Source organism: Cryptomeria japonica, chromosome 10 (assembly GCF_030272615.1).
Source record: "Cryptomeria japonica chromosome 10, Sugi_1.0, whole genome shotgun sequence".
Taxonomy (NCBI): domain Eukaryota; kingdom Viridiplantae; phylum Streptophyta; class Pinopsida; order Cupressales; family Cupressaceae; genus Cryptomeria; species Cryptomeria japonica.
In genome coordinates this window covers 229,063,573-229,081,664 of record NC_081414.1, presented here as the reverse complement: position 1 = coordinate 229,081,664, position 18,092 = coordinate 229,063,573, and the positions used below count along the sequence as shown (strand labels likewise).

The 18,092-nt window shown below is 36.1% G+C and overlaps 1 protein-coding gene across 3 annotated transcripts in view; it reads left to right on the top strand.

Moving 5' to 3' along the window:
- Window positions 1–18,092, top strand: part of LOC131077803 (uncharacterized) — a 110,264-nt gene that overhangs the window by 80,671 nt on the left and 11,501 nt on the right. For 2 of the 3 annotated variants that reach the window (XM_058015359.2, XM_058015360.2), the window contains exon 4: window positions 3,466–3,527. In XM_058015359.2, coding sequence (XP_057871342.2) covers window positions 3,466–3,527 — 62 coding nt within the window. Of the gene's footprint in view, window positions 1–3,465; window positions 3,528–4,864; window positions 5,434–18,092 lie in introns of those variants that run through there. The other variant, XM_058015361.2, reaches the window with a different exon arrangement.

Sequence of the window (18,092 nt, the reverse complement as noted above, 5' to 3'; positions counted from 1 at the left end):
ATCAAGCATTACTATTTAATAAACGTTTACTTCAAAATGTAATAGGGAGTGTTCCCCATACAAATTAAATACCAAGCATATGAGCCACAATGAATGAAGAAGAATAGACCACTATATATTATATGTTCCCAACTTTATGATATATTCAGATCACCGCATCAAAGCATCATCAATATTCAGATCAATAACATCATTGATATTTGGATCATTGCATATTCCTCATAGAAAATCATGGATTTGGGTTAAGAATAATGTTGAGGTATGCATACTTAGAATAGAGAATAACCGAATACCAACTTCCATAACTTGAACTAGGGTTGGAACAAATTCTTAACACTAGGACAAAGCTCGAACTAGGGTGACAGTCACAAACCCTAGGATGACAATTATACAAACCCTTAATAAAATACAAGGAATACTAGGGTTTGAAGCTAGAAGAAAACAAATGCACAAAACCAACATGTCTTTGATGAGATAGTTAACAAACAAGAAAACCCTATGTTCTAGTTAAGACCCCAAACTAGGGTTACAGCTAAGAGAACTAATACCAATAACAACAAAGCAAATAGATACAAATCCTCAAACTAAGTGAGCCCTTCTTAACAAAAGAGAGTAGAGGAATAAGGACACCTGTATTCTAAGATTTTATTTGAAGCCTTCGTACTCTTGTTACAGCCCCATCGATACCCTCAATCTTCAAGTTATTATGTTGTTGTAGAACTATCTGATACAATCGATTCCCAATCATTCACGCTAAACTTCTTTAGCCCTATTCTGCAAAAAAGAATACAGGATCTACCTTCAAGCTGTTAGGCTTTATAGAAGGAACCCGCTCTGATACCATGTTAGTTTTAGCAATCAGATTAGCAATATAGAATAGAAAATCAGAATGCAAAGTAAATCATACGCATAACACACGTGTACCTTGGGAAAACCTCCCTCTTGGAGGTGAAAAACCCAGCAACAACTATCTCAGATTGTATTATATTAACCATAGAGCAGATTTACAATATAGCCTTCTAGGGCACAAGCACAACTTATCTGAGATATAACAATTTGAAGAATCAAATCCCTGTAGCTCAATTTGGCAGCCCAGATTTGAGTTCGCTGTCATTGTATGAAGTTTACTCAGCCTTGCAAGATGTTTGCTCAGTCCTGATAGGGTTTGCTAGGCTGTAACTCTACTTCGCTTGCTGAAGATTGTAGATCAAAACACAAGGGCAGATCGCTGACTAGTAGTTCGCTCACAGCTGGAAGGAGCTCACTGACCTCTAGATTATGTTCGCTGATCTTCCAATCAAGTTCGTTGACTTCTAATACTGATTCGCTATCCTTTAGATATGGCCGTTGTCTTTTAAATGAGATTCGTTGATCACTAAAGATAATTCGCTGATTATAGAAGGCAATTCGCTACTTGATGAAGATAGAGGATATTCATTGAATGTGTGTCTTGTGACCTCAAGTCACTTCCTTTATATACATGCCTTTAAACCTTATGCGTAGGTCGGCCTTGGTGCCAAATTACATAGAACCTACCCCAAGTTACAAGTTACATATTCAATAGGTCCCGACCTATTGAATTACAAGTTACACAATGAATAGGTCTTGCCCCATAACCACTAGAAGTTACATAAGTTGAGCGCCCAAATAGGGCCTGCCCTTAACATTCACAAGTTACATTGATATCTATTTGGGCCCAACCCAATTACAAGCTATCCAAATTGGGGCTCAGCCCTAAACATTAATCAATTATATCAATACAATTAATTTTAAGGCCAAGGGCCACATTAAAATTAATTAGGCTAGGGATTCGACCTAGCTACATTTCAACAGGTTATAACTACCACCTCATACATTTAATATCCACCGATGAGAAAATTATACAACTTTGAATGTACGTCCTTTTTAGAGAAAGGACCAAAGAAATATACCCGTGCTCTTGGAGAAATTATCTACAAAATAAACATAAAATAGAGAGTTTCCTAATGATGGAACAAGCATGAGTCCAAACACAACATTGTGTGTCAACTGCAAAATCTCATCTACTAATGTAGCACTAGTGAGGAGTTTTACTTGATCATGTTTACTGTATACCCAACATTCAGGGAAATCAAAATCCAAGGAGCAAGAAAAAATTCCTTCAACCATTCTTTTAGTGTGTAAAACTTGAAGGGCTTTCTCTCCAATATGTTCCATTATCTCATGCCAAAGCATTGTGTTCTCTTCAAGAAACATATGGATGCTCTTTTTTTGTTTGCCAACTATAGGATCAATAGAGCTATTATAAATTTATATCCATCACTCAGAATACTTGCTTCAAGCACGGAGAGTGTTCCAGTGCAAACTCCTCTTGCCCACACTTTTTCTTCTTGGACCATCTTGTATTGGTCTTTGTCAAATATGACCTGCACACCTGCATCACTCATTTTACTTCTGGATATTAGATTGCTAGCCAACTTTGTAATATGCAAAATTCTAGGGAGGGTTTTAGTGCTGCCCTCTCTAAACATCATCTTAAGTATAGGGTTTTAGTGCTGCCCTCTCTAAACATCATCTTAAGTATAACTTTTCCACATCTTATATGACAATTTGCCTCCTAGGAAGATATCATCTCCATTATAGCTTCCATATTTGCAAAACAACCTCTTGTGGGGAGTCATATGAAAGAAAGCACCCAAATCAATCAAGCATGCATCATAACATGAGTGTGTATTTGACTATGCCATTCATAACCATACATCCCTCGCTTTTTTAGTGGAGTTTTCATTTTTTAGTCATCATCAAGTGCCTTACTTTGTCAACCTTTTAAAATCTGCAGTGCTTCTTAAAATGCCTAGTTCTACTTCAGTTCCAACATTTCTTTATAGGTCTTCTTGGAGATTTGAATTTACCTCTGGACCTTGATTGCCTATTCTCTGACTTCTTTTTATTTCTCTCTTATGAAATACCTCTCACAAACAATGCATCTTTTGTTAGATTCTCCATGGATTTTGGCCTCATTTCTTTTGATAACAAGGATGCAACTACATCCTCAAGCTTTATTTTAAATTTACTCATAATGTTCAGAACTAGATTATACTATGAATCTAGCAATTAACTTGATCAATGCATGTGATTTTTTTAAAAATGGATCATATACAAGTTTGTAATTTCTAGATGTTGATTTCATCTTGTATTTGTACAAGTATAGCATGCTCGAGTTTTATATGAACCTGTTTTCATATAGAGGAAAGGGTGACACAAAAAGAAGAGAATTTTGTTTCTCAAACAACAGATTTTTTGAGATAACATGTGCTGTCAGTTCATGCTCATTGACATATTTTTACTGAATTTATAGTTTGAGGGGTAAATGGTGGTGAGCCTTTCATCTTCCTATATTATTTAGGTGTAGCATTGTCAAAGACAAGTGATAAAACCATGAATTTTAGTTTGATTGCCGCTAAGCATCATTCGCACAATGTGCAGGTTTCCGTTTGTGACATGGACTGGACACTCCCTACAGCAATTGTCTTAGGAAATGAACACAAGTGAGAAAACTACCATTGAATTTGATTCATTTTCAAAATCGCTCAGCAATTGCAACTAATAATATTTTGTCAAATTAAATTTAATGCTCTGCTGAATGGCGGCTGCAAAATTAGTTTAGGACAATTCTTATGCACTGTTTTATTCAGTAATTAGGTGAATTTTCTCATGAACTAGCTCCATAGATTCAAGGGTCCTATGAGGATCAGGTTCTCCAATTAAAAAACAACAAATTACCAAAGAGGTTTGGTCACTCTTGAGAGCTTGTTCAGCTGTGATGACCAATACATAGATAAAAGAAAAATGATACCATTAAATGGTGATTACAAAGATGTATAGGATTTGTTAATGTAAAATTGTAAAGCTGTCCAATGTTTGTATTGTAGAGGAAAAGGACTTTCTAGTTTATCAATGGACAAAATATGATTGTTCATGGCCTGGAATTATGAAGAACTAAAAGGCTATGATAAGAAGATAATCCAACCTACCATTGAGCTCTTGCATGGTGCTATACTTCTGTAAGGTAGAAGTAGAGACTAGCCAATCCTATGATAGAATCTATAGTAGAAGTTTGCAAAAATTGTGGAGTAAATGGTTGTTTACCCTATTAGGCACTCTACTTGTGTATCCAACTTGGTTCTTGTTAGGAAGAAAGTAAAGACATATGACTGTGTGTAGATTTTTGAGATATAAATAGGACCTCTTTAAATATCATTATCATTTCTTCTCCATGGATTAGATTCAACAAATAGTGGTAGGATGAGACAAGTTCTCTATATTAGATGGATTCTCTAGTACAACCAAATTTTGGTTAAAGAAGAAGATCAATATAAAACTGGTTTTACTACCAAATTAGGCATATTTGTATATCAAAAGATGCAATTTGGATTGTCTAAGGAAGGAACAACATTTCAAAGAGCAATGGATATTTTGTTTTAGGATCATATTAAAGAAATCATCTTTAATTTTCTTGATGACTTGGTAGTTTTCTTGAGAATAAGGAAGATCATTTCATACTCTCACAAAAAGTATTTTATAGATGTTAGGAATAAGAATTTCTTTAAACCCAAAGAAATTTATCTTTGTTGTCCTACAAGGTAATTTATTAGGGTATGTTTTGAAAGGCGTAACCTATTGATCTTGATAGGATTAAAACTGTCCTTGAACTTTCTCTTTCTTAACACAAAAGGGTCTTTAATCCTTTTTATTTTTGTGTTTTAATTTGTAAATGATGTTCAATTTACAATTCAATATGCAAGATGTATTCTAATTTGTACTCTCTCTATCTATGTATTATCTATTTATATTATAAATCTGACTATCTTCTTTTGTATGGCAGGTGAGAGGAGTATTTATCGATTTCAATATCCTTCTCACAAATATCGATTGATATATATATGCAAGAGGGGAGGATCAAGCAATGCCTTGACCGGTCATGTCTTATGGATATGACCGATCAAAACATTACTTGATCGCACCCTTTGATATATAATTATCAATCGGTGTTTATTCTAATCAACAGCCCGATACTAATCGGGGTCTACGTAACTTAGTGTTCAATGCCAATCGGTATTCACGTGGCATGTTAACCGATGCCAATCGGTGTTTGCGTGACATGTTAACCGATATCAATCGGTGTCTAAGTTGACCGATACCAATCACTAACTAATAGTTATAAACCAAGCGGTGCATACTTTGCCACCCGATAACAATATCGATAATCATCATTTGTTTACTGCTGTGAAGATATCTGATATAAATTGGGATACATGGTTAACCCGATAATAATCGGTGATCACTGTTATAATGCAAACTGATATACTATGCTATGATATGATTATCGATATTGATCGATTAAGTAGATTGGACATATACAACTGAAGAATGATCATCAAATGAAATAGCTTGAAGTTTTCTTGATAGTTTATCGATAGGATAAATGATTGAATGAGAGACTTCATTTATCTCTCATTCAATCATTTATCTTACCGAAGCTACCATACATTAACATAATTTACATCTTTTAGTGTGACACAAAACTGAACAAATGTGTAACGAAGCCTTCTTTTTTGGATTAGAAGGGGAAGCTCCTTTAAATTAAAAACTAACTTAAAATTGCACAATATGTACTTTCAATTTTCAATCTTTAATCTGTTTTTTGGGGTGGTTCACATTCATGTTAAATATAATGTAAATGCATCTCTTTTTGGTTTTGTCTATAGGGTAAAAGGCGAAGACACTCTTCAATGTAGGCAAAGGATTATATTCTTTTTGACCAAAAACAATTCTACGACTACACACGCCTTATTCAGCTAAATGCAGAGACTAAACAATGAAAGTACACATATGAAGTTGGATAGATTAACACAAACATGAATGCTACGCTTAAATTTATTGTAGGACTCAATACACAGCCATGAGCTACTACAAAGCTTGTGAATTCACTGAAGCAATTTAACCCAAACAAATCTATTTATACATAACAAGACATCTCAATAAACATTTATAAGCATGATGGGTGTAATTAATGTCATTTACTGAAAAAACAAGTTCAGGATTACAATAACATTGAATACTCAATAAATAGAAAATCCAAGTTTCCAACAACATGCATGTGTGAAAATTACTATAAATGAAACTAAGTGTAAGTAGGCACTTTTTCATATTGTTTACAAATAATTGCATGAAAAAAATTGAAAAAAAAAAACCGCATCTTACCCTAACTACAATTGCTTGCATGATTTGCAAGCCTTATTACAAATTAGCCCTATCCACTAATTTTAACTTGATGTGTGTGATTGTTAGATCAATTGATGATCGGAATATTCACAAGTATCTCATTAAAGCTAGTGTCTAATGCATTATGAGTTAAATGATCTAACAATAGCCAACTCTTGACCAAAAAATAGAGGACATCAAAAAAGCAAGCTTAACATATGCTCTTCTCTTCGAAAACTAGTGGCAACTAAAAATAGTGTGGGCTATTTTAGAATGCAATAAAAATAGACTTTTTGGAAGTGCATCATTGGATGATTATGATCTGATGATGTTTCAAAAAATTCACTTTGTTGCTCTCAAAATGAAACACTTCTTGTTGACTTTGTTAATCTTCACACCAATCCATGAAATGCAAGTCACGTTTCTAAATCCTTTGCCTTGATCTTGTTTATTTTTGCCTTTGATTGATGAAACCCTATTGATGGTCACCAAAACTCTGCTTTACTAATTGTGATTGATATTACAAATCAAAATTGCTTTAAATAAGAATTGAAAGCCTATCTTTGTTTCCTCCGATATTAATGCTGCCTCTTCTTTAAATATTTTTCTACTTTTTTGAATAACACCTTTGTAAATAGTTGCATTCACTTTTGAAAAGGTATTATTGTTCAAAGAGGCATCATGACTATTTCTAGTTGGCTAAAAATATAGCAAGTTTAAAGACAAATCAAACCACATTATATTTGTGCATTCCTAAGATACTTTGTTTAGGTGCATATCTAATCATTAGATTTTTCTTTTGGGGGTTAGAAAAGGTTGCCAGTTATGAAGTGCACACCAGTTACTAGGTGCATGCTTGTAAACTGCTAAATGGCTATAACATTTTCCTTCTACAATTTATCACACATGCAGAGTTTTAAGATTGGAAGATACTAGTATGAAAAAGTGCACTTGACTAGGGGATTTCAAAATTTTAGAATGTGGTTTGTAATATTTTGGTATGTACTGCCTTGAAGATGTGCGTCCTTGTAAGTTGTGTGCTTCTGTTCTGGAGGCATCTAATCAAGGATACTTTGTGTGTGCTTCTGTTCTGGAGGTGTTGGATCAAAGATACTTTTTTATTTTTTATAATTTTAATTTGCAAGGTTCATGCCTCTAACTTAACATGCACTTGTATTAATAAACATGAACTTAAAAATTTTCCTCGTACATTTGTGTTCCTTCTTGCATGCATGTAATCTGCCTTGGTGAAGGTGCTTGTGAATTATTCATCAATGTGTCTGTAATGTCCCCCTCTAATTAGCCAGCTTTGGTAATCAGCGTTAGTCTATCATCGGGACCTCGTAGACTAACGGGACGTATAGAGGATCCATGTCAAACGGCTTGCTAAAAAACAAGAAAGGGAGGTAACAATTATTATTTTTTAATATTTTAAGTTGCCAAGCTAAAGCATTATTTTAGCCTAATATAAACTCTCCAAAAAGTGCACTTTAATATGAGTTTAGTGAGAAAGGGAGTTGGGCGCTTTCTAGTAGAGAGAAAGAGAAGATCTTAGTGGGAGATAAAAGATTAAAATTAAACTCAATTAAAAAGTTATAAAGTGAGCACTTGAAAAGGAACCCTGATTAGGGTGTAAGAAAGAAGAGGCTATAAAGACAACTTGAATCATTGTTAGGGTAATGGTATGTTTTGTTATTTTCACTCTTGCCTCCTTGAGGAGCTTGCTGGTTTAGGGTTTTGTTGATGTGTATTTTGTACATGACCAAACACAGAATAAAATACCTAAAGGTACCCTATCCTCTCTTGAATAAAGTTCCCGAATGCTGAAGATGTCGCGAAAAGGATCAATCGGGATGACTTCAAGGTTCTTTGCTGTAGGATCTCTACGTGTGGATAAGCTCTCTGTGGTATGATGTGATTTGCTGGAATCACAAGGGGACTTACACTTGACGACCTAAACGTCTGATTTGCTGGAATCACGAGTCCTATTTACTAACTGGAAGACAAACAAATGGCAAAAGATGCAAGGTTCGGGAAGTCTACTCTACTACCTAGAATGTGAGAAGATGGATGAATGACTAGGTGGAGTCCTACTGGGCTGGGTCTCACCATCAGGCTTGAACAATTCGACACCAACTCAATGCGATCTTCTAAGGGTTGCTTCCAATATGTTCAAATCGTACACCATCAGACACTGATCACCATTCAAGATAATGCATGAAACAATAGACGTGTAACGACTTAAGATTAAGCTCATTTTGTTCCAGTTGACCACGCAAGGCGCACTTACCATCAGCAAGAGGCTAGTGGTTTGGATTAAACGGATTCCACACAGGTGCATTCAACAATTTCCTTCATTCGATCTAATCATCTACCATCTAGAATTGACGATTCAACAAGAAACCATGCATATTGCAAGAAACGACACACTTCATCATTACTTCAATGAAAATGGAGTTTATTTACAATCAATGGCAACAATTTCTTGCCTTGTCCTCCTATTCTACTCTAATTGCTATTCTATCAACTGACTACTCACCTTCTAACTATTGACTAACTATTTTCTATTCTCTCTTTTCTATTCGCCTTTACAAATGAAGAGTCGGGGCTTATATAGTGCCCTTAATACAATTCAATGGCTAAGATCAATTTGAGATCAATGGCCAAGATTCTACAATGAAAACCCTAATTAGGGTTTGTTACAACAAACTCAATTCTGACCAATGAAATAATTGTATTAATTGGACACATGTCTTCTCTGGAAAATTCGACCAATGGATAGCTGGGGTAGGTACATCGAAGTTTGCGCCATCTCCCATGAGTTAGGTACATTGAATCTGGACATGCTGAGGTGGACCAACCCGACTGGAGGAGCGATGACTAGGATGCCACCTTGTCTGACTCTTACAACTCGGTAGATATTCAACTTGATGTTGCCGAGAAGCTAGCTTTAATTAACTCTTCTGAAACTGTCTGCTTCTTCAACGAACCCTTGCTCTGACTTCTTTTGTCTTTGATGTGCAGGATGACGAGGTACCTCGCCTTGGAATGCTGGATTGGAAGAGGTTATTCCTGATGATGCTTGACCGAAGAAGGCCATCCTTGTCGATGCTAGACTGGAGGAGGTTGCCCTTGTCCTTGCCTTGATCTTCTCTGATGAGGGTCCGCAAAGTGGTTGATCTTCCAACTCCGGGGTCTCCATTTGATGCCTACACAAAATATTAAAGTTAGTCTTTGAGCATCAAACCTTAAAGCATGAAATTTAAGACCTTTCAAGGGTATAACTTAAGATATTAATTTGAAAAAGTCATGATAAATCAAGAATTATACATTTTCAAATTAATTATGAATGTAAATTGGATTTTCAAGACTTAGATTTTACAAAATTGCTATGGAATCACAATAAGTCTTGAATAAGAACTTCAAAAAAAATGATTCTTCATACCTCCTCCTTGAATGCTCAACTACAAAACCTTGGAAAATGATGAAAGAAGACCGGATTTTGATGGACAAGGCTTAGATTATAGTCTTCCCTTGGATGAATTACGCCTCCATTAGCCTTCAAAATGAATTTCACCCTCCTTAGTCTCCACACTTAGTAGAATTTCGCCTCCAACATGCTATATTTCGCTCCTCCCATTCACACTTCAACTTCGCATTTAAAAAGGGATGAATGAATGATTAAAACTTGAACAAAGCATCTCCATTATATAGAGCGCTCACCTCTTGTTTCCCCAAGGCCGACTTGTTAATAAGGAGGTAAAAATAAATAAATAAAACCTTTAAAAAAGGTGAGCCGACTTGCTAAGTAAAGGCAAAATAATGCCTTGAGCGCTCAACTTGTATTTTTTAATTTTTAAATTAATTTTAATGCCTCCAAGGTGGAATTCTTTATTATTTTAAGGCTTAAAAATCAACTTATTAAATTAAAAATGCCTCTAATTTAACGCGAATTTGATTTAGTTTTTTCAAATGTCTCGAACTTAGCAATTTTGGGGGATTTGAGGAATATCAATGTTTGATTAAGGCCTCAATGAAGATTGACAATAATTTCGCCCTGGACCCTTAGCAAGGGTCAGGAGCGATTTTCCAAATTAGGCCTTAAATATCCTATTTTTGCAAATCCAAAATATCACCAAGGCACTCCAAATGGCATCTTTTACTGGAATTTGGGTTCGATTTCACTTGAATTTTGGAAGAAAAGTGCATTTAGGATTTTTTCGCCCTGGACACTCAGCAAGGGTCAGGAGCGATTTTTCAAATTTGTGCTTACTCCTCCATCAACTTTTCTTGAATCCACCCTTCAAGGCTAGGCAAAGGTCTTCTTCTTCCACTCCATCCAAGCTTGGTTCGTTCCTGCAAGGCAAAATAGGGGATATTCAAATTTTCGCCCTGGATCCTCAGCAAGGGTCAGGAGCGATTTTTCTTCCCTGGCTTAGAATCATCAAGTTTTGGAAGCAAATCCTTATTCATCATGTTTTTGAAGGCCATTTTTACCCTAGTGCATCCTTGCCTTAGCCAAAACTCAAAGGAAATAGGTTGATTTTGCAATTTTCGCCCTGGGCCCTCAGCAAGGGTCAGGAGCGATTTTTGCAATTTTGAATAAAAATCTTCATTTTTCAAACTTGAAACTCCTTCACTACTCAAGACCATGTTCATTTCTCTTTTCAATATGCCTTTGATACTTCATTTCAATCAAACCAAGCCAGAAAAGCCTCCTTCCAAGTTTTTCGCCCTGGACCCTCAACAAGGGTCAGGAGCAAATTTTGCAATTTAGACTCAAAATGTTTCATTTTTCACCTTGAAACCTCTTTGACATTCCAATTCAACCAAGACTAAGCAAAAAACATCTCCCACAAGATTTTCGCCCTGGACCCTCAGCAAGGGTCAGGAGTGAATTTTAAGTTTTCAACAAAATCCTTTACTTTTTCAAATTGACACTTTCTCAGGTGGGTAAAGGGAGATGTCCTCGTTTCATCTATGTCCAAAACTTGACTTTTTTCATTGCAAGATGAGAGCTATTCAAAATCTCGCTCTGGACCTTCAGCAAGGGTCAGGAGCGATTTTACCTTTGTTGCCCAAAATTCATCAATTTTCATGCTTTCAAACCCTCAATTGCATCAAGTGACATCCAATCTTCCTTCTGGGAGACCCTGCACAAAACAAGTTAGACAAAATTAGTGAAAAATAGGCTCATACAAAATTTTCGCCCTAGACCCTCAGCAAGGGTCAGGAGCGAAATCTTCATTCCAGGCTAAACTATTCAATTTCTTAGTTTCAAACCACTGCACAGGGCGAGGTAAGATCATTTTCAAGGCCAGGAACAAGGTTTCAAGCTCAAACAAGGTGGCAAATGAAGTTTATAATGAATTTCGCTCTGGACCCTTAGCAAGGGTCAGGAGCGAAATTCCTATTCTTGGCCAAAATCCATCATTTTTTCAAGGTTTTCAAACATTTCCAACTTTCCCTTCAAAATGCCTTGCAAGTCAAAATTTGGTCAAATAAGGCAAGAAATGAGTCCTAGATTGATTTTCGCCCTGGACCCTTTGGAAGGGTCAGGGGCGAGATTCGCTTTGGACCCTTTGGAAGGGTCAGGAGCAAAATTCGCTTTGGACCCTCAGGAAGGGTCAGGAGCGAAATTTGACTTTTTGAACTCTCCGTCAGGATAATTTTATGGAATATAACATTTAAGTATTATACTTTAAGTTATATTCCATATATACTTTCAGGATGTTTGAGAGTGGTTTCAGACCTCCAGGAGTTATATTGCAAAATCTAGTTTTTGGAGGATTTTCAGTTTTCCAGACTTAGTCAAATTTCAGGATCAGGACATTCCAGACTTAGCCAAATTTCAGGATCAGGACATTCCAGACTTCATCGCTCACCAACTTGACCTAACTCAAGCAGAACCTGCTATCCAGGTGATCCCCCTAGCGACACTCAAAATGCAAAGGCTAACAGACAAAACCCTAAAAGACCTAGAAAACAAACCCTAAAGCAAAAAGCAGTGGTCCCCATTTGCAATGGGGCGATTTGTGAAATGGTCACAACAGGTTTGAACTGCTTGTGGAGACGAAAACCTTCATTAGCAAACACACTTGCAGTTGTGGGAGATCAACCAAGAGTGTGCAAGGGAAATCTCATAGCAGGGGTTTCATTGGAGCTTCAAAGATTTTCAGTTTTGAAGAGTTCCTGGTTGAAATCTGAGTGAGGTGTTTGTGTGCCAGGCCGCCCCCTATTTTGGCTCATTGGTAACTAAGAAGAGGGTATCTTATGCAACTTCATCTTGAAGACATCAAGACTTGTCTACACCAGCAATATAGTTTAAGTTTGCTGCAGATTTAAGGGAGTTAGAATATAATTATTAAGTTCTCTGATTCAGCTCCTTGCTTGCTAGGCCGACCCCCTTTTGGGTTATTTGGGCCCAAAGAAACTCATGCATCTGCATCTTATGAATTGGGACTGCAAGGGTTAGTTGATATCAGCAGATTACTGTAATTTTAAACTCTGGAAGGGTTTGGTGCTTGTTTGATTAATTTTTTGAGTGACTTACCTGCTTGCTAGGCCGACCCCTTTAGGGAGTTGATTGGTTGTGCCAAAGTCAATGTTATTTCCACTTTACAAGTGGTCTATGCAAGTGAAGACTCCGTGTTCAATCCAGAACAGGTTGCAGCAAGTTTTAAGAAGAATTGGAAAAGTTTTGAAGTGTTTCGAAGGGAGGTGCTTTCTTGCAGGCCGTACCATTTTGGTGGCTGTTCAGAAGTGGAAGTTACTTATTGGAGGGCTGACAGAGTGGGTTACAATTGTAACAAACCAGAAAATCAAAAACAAGTCTTGACTACCAACTCACTATGATTTTGAAGTGCAAACAGCAGCAAAGAATCAGTTTTCTGAGTGACATGCTTGGCTGCTTACTATAGATCAGACTTGCAAATACCATTCATTTCTTCCTCACTTCATCCTTACGAAGAAGAAGCCTATCAGGTATGTTCACTATGTTTTGCTAAGGTATTTTGAGTATACTATTGTAATCCCTTCAAGGGAATTTGTCAATTACAAGCTTGTAGCAAATCTGAAGAATATTTTAATTTCCAAAATTGTTGTTATCAATCTTGGTTGTAAGCTTTCGTCAGTTGCATCAAACCTTGCTAAGCACCAAACAAACAAACCTTCTACACTCTCCGTCTAGTTCTGACAGACCACTTTCAAAAAGAAATATAGTATTATTAATCTAAAATTAACAAGCAGGTTGCAGTTTCAGTGTTCCACCCGGGGTGGGACATTTCGGTGTCCGAATATTGGATGGTGGAAATTTTGGCATTAAAGAATTGATTGTACCAGTGTGCATCTATGCTTAGGTGTGTGCCTGACAGCAAGTTCAAAATTTTAAAAACTAACATCTTTGCACCTACATGTATCTAATCTTCTAGGTGCACCTATTTTGAAAGGCTTAAGCATTTCTTAGAATTTGTCTTCCATGAGCCTTTGAAAATCCTAAAACATATTTGGACAAAGACAACAATCCTCCTTTGTATAGGTGCTTAAGTGTGCCCCAATTCATTGCATCTAAATTTAAAAAGTATGATGTCTTCACTAAAGTGCACATGTATCTTGAAATTGCATTTGAAAACTAGAGTCCATTGATATTGTCACAAAATGCTTTGTACAAGTCTGTTTATGCTATCTAGTATGTGCTCAAACATTAACTTGAACATTTTGAAACTCGATAACCTTTTTGAGGGATGTGCCTATGCATGTCATTTCTCCCTTGATGAAGCATTTTTACTTTATATTTGACGTTGAAATTTGACTTTCACTTATCGAGGTTGTTTCTCTTATATTTAGACACCTTTTTTACCATTTTAAAAGTTGTCTTTATTAGGTTTGTGTTTGGATATAGTGTGCACTTTTATACATGACTTAGCTAATGTTCATATTAGAAAGCGTCCTTTTTCTATCAAGACTAACATCTTCAAGAGCCTTTTTCCATGATCTTGAAAAGGGTTGGAATTTATAAATGAACAAAGAGATGACAAGATGATGTGAAGCATAGATCAAAAACACGTTGGAGTTGGGTAGACAATTGGTTTTAGTTTAAAGCTTGACACAATATGAAATTTTCGTACGGGTAAAACAATTATCTTTGTCTAGGGACCATGGCATATACTTGTGGCATAGAACAATAGAATCTCTAGTTTTATGGTAGATTCGTCCTAGAAATGGGGACACATCAAAAAGGATTGGAGACACGCCCTTGGGTAACACTTGTTAGAAAAGAACAAAGAGCTAACAAGATGATGTGAAGCATAGATCAAAAACATGTTGGAGGTGGGTAAACAAATGGTTTTAGTTCAAAATTTGACTCAGTATGAAATTTTCATACGGGTAAAACAATTATCTTTGTCTGGGGACCATGGCATAAACTTGCGGCATAAAACAATAGTGTCTCTAGTCTTATAGTAGATCAATGCTTTATTAAATACACAATAAAATTAGAGTATTCCTAAAGCACATAAAAATAAATGTTCCTAAATCACCTAATTGACAAAAAACATGTCACATTACTAAAAGGGGAAATACAATACTATATAACAAAAAAAGTCACAAATCAGGAAGCATAATACATCATCACTTGAAAGAAAAAAACATTTTTTACGAGCAAAAGCCTAGGGAAACAAAATGGGTTACAAAAAACCTTAAAGGTTGGAAAAAATAACAACCTCTCTTCTGAGTTGGTAATCTAATTGTGATAGTACATAGCCTTTCAATCTCTACAAAATTTCTTAAAAATCTAGGGTTTGGGTGGGTAGGAATGATCACGCAACAAAACCTTCAGCATCAATTGATTGATATTCATTAGGATGTGACAATCTTTCATAATGAGAAACCTTTGTAGTAGGTAAAGATATTGGGCCTCCTTTTAAAGGTATCTAGCAATGTCTTGTGGCCATAGCATATTTGTAGGTATAGAAATCACCAAATGTTGGAATTGATCCTCTCCATGCATTTCTTCAACATATGCAATCCTAAACTTAGTCCAACCATCAACCTTTGGAAAAGGTTGGAATTGTTGAAAGAAAATCCCACTCAACAACTCTTAACTTAGTAATCCACAATTGATATAAGTGGAGCACCTTGTTGTGGGAACATTCCTTGACTAATCTTCATCCATTAAGCTTTTGGCTAACTAATTTGCAAAGTCTGAATTCGAAAGACCATCAAGGTTGGAATCTTCAAGCACTAGATTATTAGTGTTGTGACCATTTCACACATCACCCCATCGCAAATGGGGACCCCTTTTGCTTTCAGTTTTAGGGTTTTTAGGTTAGATTGCTAGTAGCGATCCTTTAGGATGAATAAGTATAAGTTGATCTATATGCTCAACATTTTGGAAGTGAATGATTCATGATAATCATCATCTTTTGCTTGCTCAAATGGAGATGAAATGCTAAATTTGGCTAAGGCAAACTTGTTTTAGAAAGTCAATATTCTAAGGAAGGATAGGCTAGAGTTTAAATCACCATGAGAGGCTCAGAACAAAGGGATCAAGACAGTGAAGTTATCATTTTGGGATCACTTCCAGTGGAGCCCAAAATGTGCAAACTAAGGCTTCTATTCTAGCACCAAATCAGCGAACTAAGCCTTGTGCATTTCACTGCTTGAAAAGTGACCATGATCTTGCTAAGTGCGTTGTCAAGAAGTTGTTGCAAACTTGATCGATAGTAAATCAAGAAGAGGAATGTGTAGCAAGCTGATCAGTCTTTCAATTTCCACTTCCAATTGGGCTTCAAAAACACAAACATTTCCAATTGCCCCATCAAAGCGTGACCTAAGGATTCCGACTTCCAATGAGGCCTTGAAAGAGAAAACTAAGAATTGATTATTTCCGATCAGGCCTCCAATCAGCAAACTAAGGAGTGACGATTTCCGATCAGGCCCTCAAAACGCTAACTAAGATTTCCCATCAACCCTCCAAAGCGCAACCTAAGCATTGAGACTTCCAATCTCACCCCAAATGTGCAAACTAAGCATAGGCATTTCTGCCACCCGAGTAGAAATGCGATTTTGCATCTAAGGCAAGGGAGAGGCATTTAAACATTTGTGCCACCTTGAAAGGGCCCCCCAATGAAGAGAAGCGTTTTATTCAAATTTGAATTTGATGACACAAGTCGGCTTTGGGCTTTAAGTTGTAAATCATTAAATGAAATACAAGTCAGCCTAACATAGAACAAGGGTCATGTCTTTTGCATCTCTATAAAGGTGATGATTTAATCATTTCATTTGATCAATCACCGATTTCATCCTTTACTTGTAGTGATATGACATTGTTAAGAGCAGCGATTTTGATCGAAGGAAGGCGAATTCATTCAAGTCTAAGCAAATCCTTCATTTGCCAAGCAACTTATCTCCCAAAGACAGCAAATTTCCCATTGCTAGCATCAACATTGCATCCATTAAGAACCAGCAAACTGAACATCAGCAATTTCCATTAAGAATCAGCGAATTGCATTACATATCAGCAAATTCATCATTAGGATCTGTGATTCTACATTAGCATTCAATCAAGAGCTCATTGATATAAAGGGCAATTTGGCCAAATTAGCAATTGGTTTGAAGTTACCAGCCACATTAGAGGTTGCTTGCAGGTCTGAATTGACTGTCATTTGACCATCTTTATTAAAACCAGACCCTAATTCAACGCTGGTACAGCTTCATGTTTATTTTTTTTATGTTGTTCTAATCATATGATGCAATGTTCTTTGCTTTGTGATCATCTAAGCATGCTTCAAGAGCATAATTCATTGATTTAGATGGTAATTTTCAGATTTCAACTAAGTCTAGGGTTTTATATACGTCTAGGGTTTTGTAATTCATCGATGATTTTGATAATTCTATAAGGTTTTGAAAGGAATTACTAACCTTAAGACATTTTAGTTGATATCACAATCATATCAAAACCCTAACTTGGGCAACTCCCACAAGTAGAACATGGCGACTCCCAAGACCAAAGCAAGTGCACGATAGGCTCTCATCAAGGAAATCTCAAAGAAAGAGGTGTTGGAGTGATTATGTTTAGAAATGAAGAAGATATGGAAGTTTTGGTGAAAGTTGTTAATTGCAGATTTGATATTTCCTGAGAACAGTCACATTGCAGCGTATGGTATGAACTCATATGAGATTATTAAGACCTCTAAATAGATTCATTGGAAAGATATGTGAATCATCTTTCTTTTCCCTTTGGTTTGAGGCGTTTTTGTTTTTATTTGTGGAAGTTATGAAGATTTTGGTGAAAACTGGTTTTAAACTGTCTTAAATGGAGTTGCTGGAAAGGATTTGTACTCATCTTGTGATTTCACCATTGGAAAAATTAATGACTTGAATATCATGAAAGTAGACTCAGAGGGCTTTCATTTGAGTATGGTATTGTTTTAGTTTGGTTAAGTATTTGTTGTGAAATATGATGCCCTAGCAGGCAGCAAGTATACATTTTCCAGATTTATGACAGTCAAAATTGGTCTCAGTGCAGAGATGATAACTTTTTACTGCACCGTTGGATCTTTATGAATTTTTGATATGGTTTTAGAAACCTAGTTTTCTACAGCCTCACCGAAGCGATCTTCCAAATATGGTCGGGTTGGAAAGTTATTAATAACTGAGTACGGGTATATCAGACTGTCATTAATTGGGACAGCAAAATGCATTGTTTGGGTCTTGAATAATGTTTAAAGGGTTATAAATGATATGAAAGATTTGATATTGGATTGGTTGGTTGATATTAATCTTGTTGGATGCCTCAAAAATATCAAGGTTGAATATTGATGATTATTTTGGGTCATTGAGCACCCTAG